The 13874-nt window shown below is 42.5% G+C and overlaps 1 protein-coding gene across 1 annotated transcript; it reads left to right on the top strand.

Moving 5' to 3' along the window:
- Positions 1-848: 848 nt before the first annotated feature.
- Positions 849-12437, top strand: CDKN1B (cyclin dependent kinase inhibitor 1B). The gene is made up of 3 exons (XM_078859034.1): positions 849-2918; positions 5063-5173; positions 11138-12437. The coding sequence occupies exons 1-2, from the start codon at positions 1910-1912 to the stop codon at positions 5134-5136; spliced, it is 1083 nt and encodes a 360-aa protein (XP_078715160.1). The 5' UTR covers positions 849-1909; the 3' UTR covers positions 5137-5173; positions 11138-12437.
- The last annotated feature ends 1437 nt before the right edge of the window (positions 12438-13874 follow it).

Raw genomic sequence — 13874 nt, 5'->3', positions numbered from 1 at the left:
GGTTGAAGGGCGGGCGGGGAGGGGGGATAGTGGAGAAGGGGTGGGGTTGGGGGATGCCGCGTCACGTGACGGAACGCGCACTCGCTCGCGTGGAGGAGCAAGCGGGGCGTAGCCTGAGGGTTGGGGTGGTGTCATGGCGGAGGGTGGAGCAGTGCGGGGGGGGGTGGGGCAGCGCGGGGGGGGGGCAACGCGAGGGGGGGGCAGCGCGCGGGGGGTGGGGCAGCGCGGGGGGGGTGGGGCAGTGCGGGGGGGGGTGGTGCAGTGCGGGGGGGGTGGGGCAGTGGGGGGGGGGCAGTGCGGGGGGGTGGGGCAGCGCGGGGGGGGTGGGGCAGCACGGGGGGGGGGTGGGGCAGCGCGGGGGGGGGGCAGCACGGGAGGGGCGGGCAGTGCGGGGTGGGGCAGCGCGGGAGAGGGGTTTCACGTGACGGGGGCCGGCCCCCACCCTCGCAGTGCGGGGCGCATGCAGGGTCTGGGACTCTGGGTGCTCGTGTGGGTCTCCGCGTTCGTAACACAACAACACAAACATCATTCATAGCAACATTCAACATTTATTTCACATTTTTTGTAGGGGGGGGGGGTGGCTTACACGATTTAGCCAGTTTGCTTTAATGGGGTGGGGGGGACACACCGTGTACAGATTAATTTTTAATTGTGTCAAGCCATCACAACAACAACTAAAACAAGGTGGACTCACAATTAACCTTCTCGGTAGATGACTGCTACCGCCAGGGAGAGAGAGAGACGTGTTCTCTCCCAGCACTGCCGAGGGGGAGGGAGGGAGGTGGTGGTGGAGGAGGAGGAGGTGGTAGAGGGAGGAGGTAGTGGTGGTGGGGGGTGGGAAGAAGAAGAAAGAGAGGCAGTGCATTGGCACTTTCATTTGTAACAACAGAGGCGGGGAGACGGCGGTGTTGCTGAACGTGGTGCACAGGATCAAGTTTCGCTTTTGCAGGGAAGATCATTCACGCATGGGTTGTGTTTGGAACAACTAAAAGACAACGAACGACGTTCAAATGTCAGTGATTACCACCAACACCTCCGACGCCGCTGATATACGTGGAGCAGCAGTAGCAATCCTTATATTCTAATTGACTTGGGTTGTTATTTTTAAACAAGAGCAAGGTTAGGGGAAGGGCTCTGTCTGTAGCAGAGTTCTATCTTTTTTAGCAACGTTGATTATCAGTGGAAGTGCTCGTATAGTCGTGTACGCATTACACGTTCGTTCAGCAATTGCAACGCCAATAAGGGCACACAGCGCATGACATTAGCCGTACACAGTGGACTCGTACATTAGACACCAAAACAATATACTAACATTCAGTAAGGGCTAAATAGAATAGGGTACAAACACTAGGCACACACACGCAGTACGTACCTACTGTAACATACTGCAACAGGCACACACACACACACCAACATACACATCTACCCGGCACATATACATCACACACACACAGTAAGCACAGATATACACACACACAGTAAGTACATTATACACACAGATATACATTACACACACACAGTAAGCACATATATACACACAGTAAGCACAGATACACATTACACACACACCGTAAGCACATTACACACACGGCACATATATACATTACACACACAGTAAGTACAGATACACATTACACACACAGATACACATCACACACACAGATACACATTACATACACACAGCACATATACACATTACACACAGTAAGTACAGATATACATTACACACACAGTAATATACATTACACACACAGTAAGCACATACACATCACACACACAGCACAGATATACATCACACACACAGCACAGATATACATTACACACACACAGTAAGCACATTACACACACACACTAAGCAAGCAGGCAACAACATAGACATCTCGCCAAGACAACACACAGTGCAGCAGGAATGATGTCCGAGGTGCGGGTCTCCCCCAGCAGCAGCAGCAGCAGTGGGGGCAGCAGCAGCAGTGGGGGCAGCAGTGGGGGCAGCAATGGGGGCAGCAATGGGGGCAGCAGTGTGGGGGGCAGCCCTGGCGAGGAGGCAGAGGCAGCAGCAGCGGCAGTGCGGGGCCCCTCTCGCCGGCCGCCCGAGCTGCTACTGCTGCCCCCTCCCCGTGCCGCCGTGTGCCGCAGCCTGTTCGGCTCCCCCGAGCGCGGCGAGGTGGAGAAGGAGCTCAAGGAGACCCTCGCCGCCCTGGCAGAGGACCACAGGCGCCGATGGAACTTCGACTTCGAGGCCGAGAGGCCGCTGCGAGGACGATTCGAGTGGGAGGCGATGGACGGGGCGAACGTGCCCGGGTGTTACCGGACGAGACCGCTGTCCAACAACAACAGCAGCAGTAACAACAACAGCAACAACAGCAGCAGCAGAAATCATGGACTGGTTTCGAGCGTCATCCCTGGCCTCCTGACACCGGCATTGGCTGCATCATCACCACCACGTGGCCGTCCGCAATCACGCGGTGATGATGATTATGACAGCCAGAGGATCACCGCCACAGCTACTACGACCACCACCATCACTGCCAACAACAGCACTAACAACAACAGCAGTAAGAACACTGACAGCAGCAGCAGCAGCGATAGAGGAGATGCATTCGGCACGACGAGCGTCCTTCGAGATGAAGACGAACACGGACAACCTGGGCGAGGGGGACGATCATCGGCCGGAGGAGATGGAGCATCAGGAGCTGGTGGAGGATCTTCTGGAGGTGATGGAGCATCACGAGCTGGTGGAGGAACTTCTGGAGGTGATGGCAGTGCCGAGGCTTCGCCCGGAGGAGGTGAAGCTTCGTCGTCGTCATCTGCAGACGTCGAGATGACTCCCCGGGACCGTTCAGCCTCCGCGTGCCACGACCGGACGAGGCAGTCGCCCGAGGCGTGCAGCCATCACAAGCGGGGCTCGGCCCTCATGGGTAACAAGAACAATAACAACAACAATAACAACAACAACATGTGCAGCACACACTATACAGTACCACATGAGACACAACGTCTTGATTGGGGGTTCACTTGTTTGTGGTACAGAAGTTAGTTGCTTTGCACCACGCAGTACACACACACAATTGCAACGCAGAAGTTCGTATTTGTTTTAAAAATATAACATGCAATGTGGAGCGACCAAAGTGTGACCTGCATCTTAAAGACGCAGTGCAGAACGAGTGGGCGAGCACGTTGATTCTGCAGAGAGATGTAACGTGGTGTAGAGTGGTAACCTGCCTGGTGAACACAGAGACAGGGATTCTGTAGCTCTCTGGGAGAGTTTGGTTTCGTTTGAGAAAATTTGGTGCAATTAAAAATGTATCCCTAAGGGGCTAGCTTATAATGTTAAAACACTGGCCCTTTGCGTAACTGCAAACGCTCGCCATAACTGTATAGTGTACCTTAATCTTATCTTGGTTAGTAAATATCACCCCCAGTAATTCTCACCCTACCCTCTAAAATGTAATAATGTATAACCCAATAAACTAGCCCATAGCACTCACTCGCTGTACAGTCTACGACTAAACAGACTTTAGCTCAAATCCAAACCTTCAAACTAGCCCTGAGCATATTGACACGAGACCCTAACACTAAAAACTACACCTCGTCATATACAGACTATCATTCCTAACTTTAAATTACGAACAATATCCCTAAGGATAGCCTTGAACATTAGCTATACTGTACCTAACAACACTAAGCAGTAGTTGTATAATCATAACCACTATCCAAAGTACGGGTTAGCAATAAACCTGAACGCTTATTTCACTTTGGTCACCATCTCTGCCTACAATAAAACTATAATTGAAATATAAACAAAAAAGGCTATCCATAAACCGAACACTTCATTGCCATAATCGTGAATACTGGAAGAGCCAATGACGCTAATCGCCAGCCCTAACTGCATTATAACTGCAATCACTATCTAATCTTCACTGAAATGTGTTCAAATACGATCCAAAAACACTAAACACGAGCCCTACTTATAACCCAAAACACGATCCATCCCCAACAATAATCCCAAAACCTATCCCTTACCATAAACAACAGACCCTTTATTCTCAAGTGTAACCCAAAACACGAGCCCTAACTTATCCCCAAACACAAACCCGTATTTCCATCTCAACATAATCCTGGACGTGAACCCTTTTCTACTGTCTCTCAACAAGCCTATCCCATAGTCCGAACTATAAACATAAACACGAGCCGCCTTGCACCTATTCACAAACAGCCCCAAGTCATCTTTGCTTCCAAATCTTAAACGGCGCGTGTTGGGTTTTTGTATTCGGAACAACAACAACAACAAAAGTTGTTAAATTATAGTTTAACACGGTAGGCTTTCGCGACCAATATTATTCCTAATCAACGTTTTTGGGTTAGATCGCGTTATTTATAAATGTGTCGTAACCCTCCACCACCCGACACGGCCAATCAGCAAAAAAGTGTCACGTTGACAAAAGACAAAATAGTTCACTGCTATAGCCCACCGGTGTGTTGAAGCGTGAAACCACAACATTTACAATTTTGGAGTAGTACGACGTTTCGCTGGTAATTGCATCCAGCATCACCGGGCAATAATTATGAATAAATCATAGTTGTTAACGTGACCTTCCCGGGTTATGTTTGATAACTGTGCAGTACATCTTGGTGTATACACGCACGGTCGTTTCTGTGTTTGGCAAGCGGGTCCGCAATGTCGTGCTTGTGTGTGTGTAATATTGTGGGGGGGGGGGGGCACACTCAACGCGTGCATTAGTGGCAGATGTGCTGCCATAAAAAAAAGGGGGAGGTCAACAAATAAATGTGCACGCAAGTTCAAAGGGGCAGACGGCATGTGTGATGCCGTCTGGATGGCATCGTCTGCGCACACCGGCCCGTGTTTAAATACCTCTGCCCGTCTGCCACGTAGTACGGAAGTTACCCAGTAGCAACCAGCATCAGCACACGTGTGCGCTTGCTTTCGCGTGATGTTGAGCTGTAGGCTCCCTTTTTTTTTCGTTGTAGATCACACGTTCATGCTTCGCTTCATTCATTTGCTTTACCCCCCCTCCTCCTACCTACCCGTTGCTCTTTACAGAATACTTTCCCAAGAGGAATAAGTCGGATGGGAGTCCACCTCATCCCCCTGGGTTGGAGAGTGGTGGCCAGTGAGGAGTGGACTCCAGAGTGAGATGTCCCAACTTTCACGGTAACTGCACGTGTAAACGAGGTGTTATCACCTTTCGAAGCTCGCCAAACTTAAATTTCGATTTAAAGCTTTCGTGACTGCAGGGATTCATCTTGGTTCTTTCGGTAAAGTCACGTAGAATGGAAATAATAAAATAATCAAAATAAAACATAATAAAATAATTCTCACGACGTTTAGGCCACAACCCAAGCAGCCGTCCTCAGGTGGAGAGCAGGTCTGTCGAGTAGACAGAGTCTGTCTACGTCGTGAGAATTATTTTATTATGTTTTATTTGTATTATTTTATTATTTCCATTCTACGTGACTTTACCGAAAGAACCAAGAAGACTCGCCAAACTTGTGACGATTTGTACTTGTACATCAGTGAACCTTTATCATCAGCAGTGTCCATGATCAAGCTGCTGCTGGATAAAGGCCACCACCCCCTAGCCATCATCTAACTCGGTTAAGCCACACGACAATCTCGCATCTGCACATGAGCTCATTTAGTTGATTCGTGTCCGCGAGGGACGTCCATTTCAAGCATGCTCCCTCCTTTGGCTGTCACTTCGTTGTTGGTGTCAATCCACCAGCCATCAAAAGCCTTCTTGCGACGTGGCCTGTCCTATCTCACTTCTCTTAACTGTAAATATTGTGTTTCAAACAATTCTTACGTGAGCTAACGTAAAATTGGTTTCGTCCAAACGAAAACAGAAGAATGATCACTTAGAAGCAGTTTTGAAAAATGGCCTTGTCCTAATTTTACATGCAGAGTTTGATCAAATTGCACTTTAATTCGTATATTTCACATCATAACTTTAAAGGATTTATAGAGTGGCAATTGAGATTTAAATGCTTTCACACGATTATTGTATGCTCTTGCCATGGCAGTTTTTACATGTTTAATTGCTTATGGTACAGGACTCGCCAATGTCCAACTTTTTCGGTCCCGCAATTGGCAGATGCACATATTCCACATTGTTTAGGTCACATCTGTATGAGTGAGTGGGGTAGACTTGGAAAGCAGGACTTTTTGGCAGCATACGAGAACTGCGTGTTTTGAAAAGTTTATTAAACATCCGCCTTGCGTGTACTTGATAGATGTTCATGACACATACAATGATGCAGTTTTGGTATTGCGGTAATCATTTCTGAGTTTTGTTGGGTGCTGATGTAAGGGCATCTATGGGAGAGTAAAGTGAGCTCAGAAGGATCTGGGAGTTTTTGTATCTGTAGAGGAGTGAGACCAATGGTTTTTAAAGTATTATAACCCGTGTGTACCTATTATGTTTGTGATTGACTTTAGGGTGAATCCGAATGATGCTCAGGTCATTATTGGAACGTTGTCACCTTCATGTAAATGTCTCTATCAATAACCGCTCAAAGAAATCGACCAAGTATATTACAGTATAAATATATATTGCATGTATAAAACGGCGGCACAAGTGGGGTTAATAAATACACTGCAATCTGAACCTAGCGACCCGATTTTGATTTCTGGCGATAGCTGACATTAATGGCGAGCGATATCTGAACTGGAATGGGCATCCCAGATTTATCACCCCAAATTGACCATTATTGTGAAGTATATCGTCAAACAACTCCCATTGACCAACGTGGTGTATGTAGGGAGACCTTCATGCAGCATTGGATTCACAAAGTGCTATCAGTTATATTTATCTTGTTCACATATGAATGTGTGCATATAAAGTCTTAATTCTAAATTCACTTTGAAAGTATAACTCCTTGTACTATGTTGCCATATTGCTCTAGATTTGAGGCTCATAATGCTTGATTTAAACCATATAATTTTTGTCAGATAGTTCACTTGGAAATCTCAAGTAAATAGTGTCGTATAGTCATTTAGAGCTGTGTTTATACAGTTACGCTATTTCGCTGCAGCTCATTGTGCCAAAGCTTTTACTGAATTTGTTGTAAACGCGATGACGTAGTGTTTACCTTGACACTTTTTTGGTCTATAATGGATTTTATTTTTTTATAACAATGGCTATTGAGAGCGCATGTACATGGCAAGTGAATTATTGTTGTGTGAGAATGGTACATTATTAATTGTTTTGATTTGTAGTGCGTTACATCCACAAGATAAGTGTGTGGGTGAAAGTGAGTTTTGGGCCATTTACTTAATCAGTAATGTTGACTAATAGTGGACATAAAATTGAGACTCTTCCGTGAAAAAAACACTTGTACGATAAACTCTTTTTATCACGGTTATTGAGTACAGACCCAAAACGCTAAGCATGACTTTAATGTAAGCGATCAGTGCTGTCATCTGACGACGTCATTCTCAACAGGAGTCGGATTTTCTAAACTGAACATCAGCAAGTTAATAATGTAATCAAAGTTAATAAGTAATTTACCGTATTAAGATTGGAATACCCATTTGAATGACAATAATTTGACTTCTAACCCTTGGATATTGTATGCATTTAAGTCGTGGTGTACGTCAGCACTCCTCTTTGTCGTACTGCATATATCAGCTGTTTGTTTTTTGTTCGAACGGCTAAGAGAGAAAGGGCACGCGGTCATCAACTTTAAATCACAGTTTGTGCCTGCCAAGCATTTGTTGCCAGTGCACAAGGTCTCTAAAGTTGGTGGTGGGGGGGTTATCTCTTAATTCACTCGGCACTGACACGTCTTGATTGACAAATGATGATGGATTAAGATGCAAAGCAGAGGGAAGTGTGTTGTGTGTTTGCTGGGAGCGGTTGAACAGGATTGAATGGGGGGGGGGTATTGAGGAAGGGGTAAAGAGAGTAGCAGAGATGAGCGTTGTGGGTGTTGGTGTTGGAGCAAGATGGTTGATTTACAGTTTATTGGGATGAGTATCAGTAACTTGAATTTGGCCAGTGTGGTATATTAAATTGGGTTTAAAAAAATAGCTTTGGGGTTTCATCACAGGCTTGCTCTGTCAAGCAGCACAAGTGATAAGATGTATTTGTTTGCTTAATTCAACTTTTAAAGTGTAAATGTAACCAAACGTTACCGGTGCTATTTAAACGTTTACATCTACAATTGTAAATGTACAATGTAAACGCTACAGCACATTTTATGTAATGAAATCAGTTGCAGAGCCTTCTTAATGGGGATAAAAAATATACTGTCGTGCTTAGTATGTCATGTTCTGTGGAGATAGATGATAGCCTGTGAGAAGCAAGCTTTCACACAGGAGTCTTTTTTTTTCCTTTGGGTTCATGCATTTACCAAACTCTTTTCGTCCTGAAAGATGTGGGTTTTCAGTGTCCAAGGCTTGTGTCTAGACAAGCTTTGATGATACTTAGCTTAGCCATGCACGTGGCTTTGTGTGTCCTGCACAGTAAGCAGACACTACAAATGCCCCATCGTGGCATGCGCCAATTTCTTCATAATGCAATTTAGTAATATAATGGAAACCGTCCCAATGCACATATCTACGTGATTGATAATTATATAGATGCACAAAGATGAGTTAAATGTAATGACAATGACTGTGATCATAAGCTCTACGTTACTGGCACAGTACTCACTACAGGAATACCATGCAACCTATATGGCCTCTTGAGCAAGTTTACATTTTATTGGCAGACTGCAGCTTAAAATCCCATAATACACCATATCCGGCTAATAACTTAAATGGAAAGCTTATGGAATGCAGCATTGTGCTTACTAGCTGAAAAGGCAACTTTCATTTCTGCACCTGGGAAACATTTGTGTGTAAATAATGCATGTCTGTTTATATGTGGTTTTACATGTTTATGTCCACACATGGGTGTTTATTAGTTGGCCACTGTATGCCATGTGTATGTGTACTGTGTGCATTCGTGCATAAATGTCGTGCAGTGTTTTTGCCATCGAAGCGCATGCACACACATGCTTACGCATGACTAAATGATCATAGCATACGAATATAAAATCCGCAAAATCAGTTTGTATACTTTTAATGCAAAGCCAAGCATAACCATGGCTCGAGTATTGCTTTCCAAGGATGTGGTGCACTCTTCCTATATATATAGTTTGATGTTTTACAGATCGTAATCTATTCCATTTAGCACCACTGCGTTGTGCCCATTGAAGTGCATCAAGTACGTTGTATAGTGGATGCCCCACACCTTTTGGAAACAATATGGCAATCGGACATCGATTTGGAACTTTTTATTGGCTGAAAGAATATCGGCAATGGCTTGTAGTTATTTGAGCCGAAGCCATTGCTACAAAACTGGCATTGAAGTGCATCAAGTACGTTGTATAGTGGATGCCCCACACCTTTTGGAAACAATATGGCAATCGGACATCGATTTGGAACTTTTTATTGGCTGAAAGAATATCGGCAATGGCTTGTAGTTATTTGAGCCGAAGCCATTGCTACAAAACTGGCACACAGCTTTCTATTGCCATAGGTTTTTAGCTTTTGTCCAATTTGTACGGGTGAGTGATGTGTATACATATTGAGTCCTTGCCCTAATTGTAAATTGTTTTCAATTTGCACACAATCACTCGAAGGTTGTCTTTGCCATTGACTTTAAGCTAATGTTTTAGTTTTGCGTAGGTTCACCTATTAAGTAAAACACTCAATAGGACTAAATAGGACTGATTACAAAAATAGGTTGTATTTGAAAGGCTTTTTATTCCATAGGCTTCCACTGGAGAAGTGTTTGTTTAATGTGCACAGCCAGTGTTATTGCAGGGGGTGTAGTCTTTTTTTTAGTGTATTACTATTTTGGGGAATCGTAGAGTGTTCATCGTCATTGCCTGATATACAAATATATTCGTCAGAGTTATTTGCCTGACATACAGAACTTAACATGTTATGAGATGGTGACTTTAGCTGTACAAGTATTGTTAACAATTATAGTTAGTGTACTTTAAAAAATGTGATCAAACCACTTGGGAATAGAAACATTGGTGGCTCGAGATTTGAATCATTTAGATATTTTTTTCAAATGAAAGCTTAATTGTCAAATACCATGCCCTTCTCTTGGGACATTAATGTTACATTTCGGTAAGTACTGAATATCAGTAGTTTGGTGGTGTAATGATGAGTCTTGGTGTGGTTGACTGTATTACACAAGTGGTAATCAAGTTAGAAATTTGACTCAACACTTTTGTATTGCTTACCAACAGTACGATTGCAGAGTAGTGATATGCAAAATGAGGACATACGAAAAGCTGACAAGCTAATATGATGAGCTACAAATGGCTTTTGTCATTCATGTGTGTGTGTGTGCATATAAAGTATAATATGTATCAAAAAGCATCTTTGAACACAGGCTTCCGTCCTTGTACTTGTTGAGCTTATTTGCATAGTAGATGCAATTCCTGCATACAAAACTTTTTTTTGGTTGCACAAATCCTGCGATTTAGTGGCGATGGAGGCAATCTGAAAAGAAAACATTTGGAGTTTGTTTCCATGCAGAAGTGAGTGGCTCATTTCCTTAGTTCGACAAGTGCTTCAAGATGTATAAGTACCCTGTGCACTTGGGCTAGGCTCGGTCTTTGCAGCCTTTGAGTTTTTTAACCAAGTGGGTTACTGCGGGTCGGCTCTTAACTTAAACCCAGAAAGGTCACTGCTACAAATTGGCGTTGTGTTTGGGTATGAGCTGTGGTGCATTTGGATAGCACCACACCTCCACGTTTACTGAAGTATTTTCCTAAATTTCAAGGTGTAAAAAGTTGCAAGCAATTGGGATAGTAATTATTCGGTAAAGAAAGCCTTCAGAAAATATTGATATTACTTATACCACGTTTCACATCTTGTCCATTGCAGTATGCAGCAATAGTTTTGTTCTTGCTAAAGCATTTTTTTTTAGATATAAAGAACGCGATATGTTTTTCCCTATGGCTTTGGATGTTTTTGGGAAATTGACAATTACCAATGAATAGTTGTGGTTTTAATGATATATGCAATTTATTTTGTGTATGTCAACACCTTTGCTAAAAAATATCTGCCATTAATTTTTTTTTTACTTATCTGCACATTTTGTGATTTCAGGTCCCAGGCTTCCACTGCCGAAGAGAGGAGCGCTCAGGACTTGGATGACGATTACGAGCGCCAGCACACTCAGGGCGACAATACAAGACAAATGAAAGACAATTTTTAGCACTGGACAGATGGAAACCTTACATGGGGAAGGCACAGATATATGGGTTGCCTAGCGTCCTCGGCCAATTAAAAGGCTGGTCCATCGACTTACATTACTAATTTAAAACAAAAAACATGGCAAGACTGTGCAATTTTATTTTGGGGTATGCTTTGTGGGATTTTTTTGTGTTCTTTCGAAGTTTAGTGTCATCTTAAGATGTAGCAAAGACAGCTTGAAGACAATGCTTAAGCTATATGATGTTTATTCATTTTAAGTACAGCTCTAAGCCATGGAATAAAATAATTTAAAAGTGATTTCTTTTTTATCAATATAATTTTTTTTATTAAATATTATTTTCATGGTAACATCCAGAAGTCTAAAATAGATATATAAAATTATATAAATACAGCTGAGTTAATGCTGTAATTTGTACAGTTTCTGATGAAGGCCTGTATAATGTTTTGATCCCTTGCACACTTTCATTACTCTGTCTTCATTAAAACATTCTGGAGGATAATTTTAAATTTTCTCAAAATCAAGGTTGTTAAAATTAGCAGTAAACATTAAGGCATGTCTCCTTAAAGGTGATAACTGTAAACTCATTTTTTCACTTGCTTTTATACATTCACTTAATACTTTGTTGTAATGTTTTGGAAGAATAACCCTTTAAACCAAGGTGCACTATTTTTGTTTGTATTTTGACGGTTTATAATAGTATGAGCAGATGTTTTTTTGTTTAATGTTTTTATTTCCTTTTTATTACAAATATCGATGATAAAGATCATGCTTTATTTAAAATCTAAGCAGCTGGAATACCCTTTATCCATGTATATAAATATGTTGTTTAGAAAGTGGCTATTCATGACTAATTTATTTATAAATTATAAGGCGCTTTTTCAGCGTAGTCCTGATTTACAAAAAGGTTGTTGAAAGCCAAAGTGGCAACAAGATATTATTTCTTATTTGCCTTTAATTTTTTTAAAATCCTTTGCGTGCAGGTAGTGTTTGGTAGAGCTTTGCTTTGTTGAATGCTGAGCCAAGCTTGGGAGAATTGTTTTTTTTGTGTGTGTTTTCCTGAGTTTGCGCGAGCTCGTGTGTGTGTTTTTTGTCATTGAAGGTTTTTATTTTTGTAGTTGAAAACAAATTTCTTGTACATGACTGCTTTGGAAAAATTATTTATTTGAATAAACGGCACTGTTACGCATGTAACATAGGGTTTCTTGTTTTTTTCCCCCATCGTCATAATGAGCCGATCTTTTCACCTTTCAGTTATTAGTTTGGAGTTGCACATTGCCTCAAATCAGTATGTTTTGTGTGTTATTTATTGTCCGTAAAAAAGCACTAACTTTCCCCTGTATCACGAACATGTTAAATAAACTATTTTATTATAATCCTGTACAATTTTGACTTACAAAATAATGTCCATCGGAGTACATTCATGACGGTGGCGATGCAGTGACGAGCATCCTGTGCCAAAAACCCAACAACCCGGTTTTGATTCTAGGCAATTGGTCACCAACCCACACTGACCAGCATTACTGGCATAGTGTGGGAATGCTTGCATCCAGCAGTGGATTGACGAGGGCTGTTTATTATGCATAAATACACATTTTGTACAGCACCTGATTACTTCTGTACGTTTTTTCTCAGAAGCGTGCAACGTCGTTGTTTTACACTCGTTGCGTGGAAGTTGGCGAATCATCAAATCCTGCTGTTGCCTGTCCATGTGATCTCTACCACAGGTGTCCTGATCCTCTAATCCCATTAGAATGGACGTTAAACCTTCCTGCTGGACAGCTGTCACCATTCTTTCCACACCTACTGAAAATGCCTGGCTTCATTTTCTCAAAGAAAGGCACACGCACAGTGGTAATAATTTAAATGGACTCTGCTCTTTGTCAACCCTATTTCAGAAAAGTAAATATTTTAATTCTCAATATTTTCTGAAAAATGTGATGTTAAATACAGAACAGCACATTTCATATGTACTGTGAAATGTAGGTAATTTGCAAGGCGGACATACTATAAATACACACGAGGTTGTTTTTAACATGAATGTTTATGTCAATTAACAATCGTGGATACGGAAAAATGCAATACGTGTTATAATAAGATGGCGGCGTATTTAGATTTTAAAATGCAAACTTGTGAAAAATACACAACACTTACGAAGTGTCAAACGGTACAAAGGTGAACAAATACTGTATGCAAAGATACAAAAGGCAGTGTGCATTACTCTGAATTTGTCGCATGTTGAAGCAGTGTAGTGTGACCACTGCATTAATAGTTTATGCAAACACTTGCCATGACAGTAATGACCTAAATGTGCATGTGACCAACGTATAGTAATAGGCTTGCTGAGCATATAATTTCCACAAGGCTGTTTAACATGGCTATAAAGCTTGGTTAATTTGAGCGGAAAACGTACCGTGTTATTTTTGGGGGTGAAATCGACTGCTAAGGAGAACATTGTTTTTTTCATTAAATTACATTATATGGGAGGTAATTTGAAAAAAACTTTCTGGGCAAATCCTTTTTTCAATAAGTGATTCAATAAAACCTCTCCAATATTGCCCCCTTTATTTTTTTTTAAAATATTCTCCATGACCATGTATTAGAAAGTTTTGCATCGAACCAGGACTTACC

The sequence above is a fragment of the Lampetra fluviatilis genome, chromosome 8 (assembly GCF_964198595.1).
Source record: "Lampetra fluviatilis chromosome 8, kcLamFluv1.1, whole genome shotgun sequence".
Taxonomy (NCBI): domain Eukaryota; kingdom Metazoa; phylum Chordata; class Hyperoartia; order Petromyzontiformes; family Petromyzontidae; genus Lampetra; species Lampetra fluviatilis.
The sequence above is the reverse complement of the archived record's forward strand: the minus strand, read 5'-3'. Positions and strand labels throughout refer to the sequence as shown.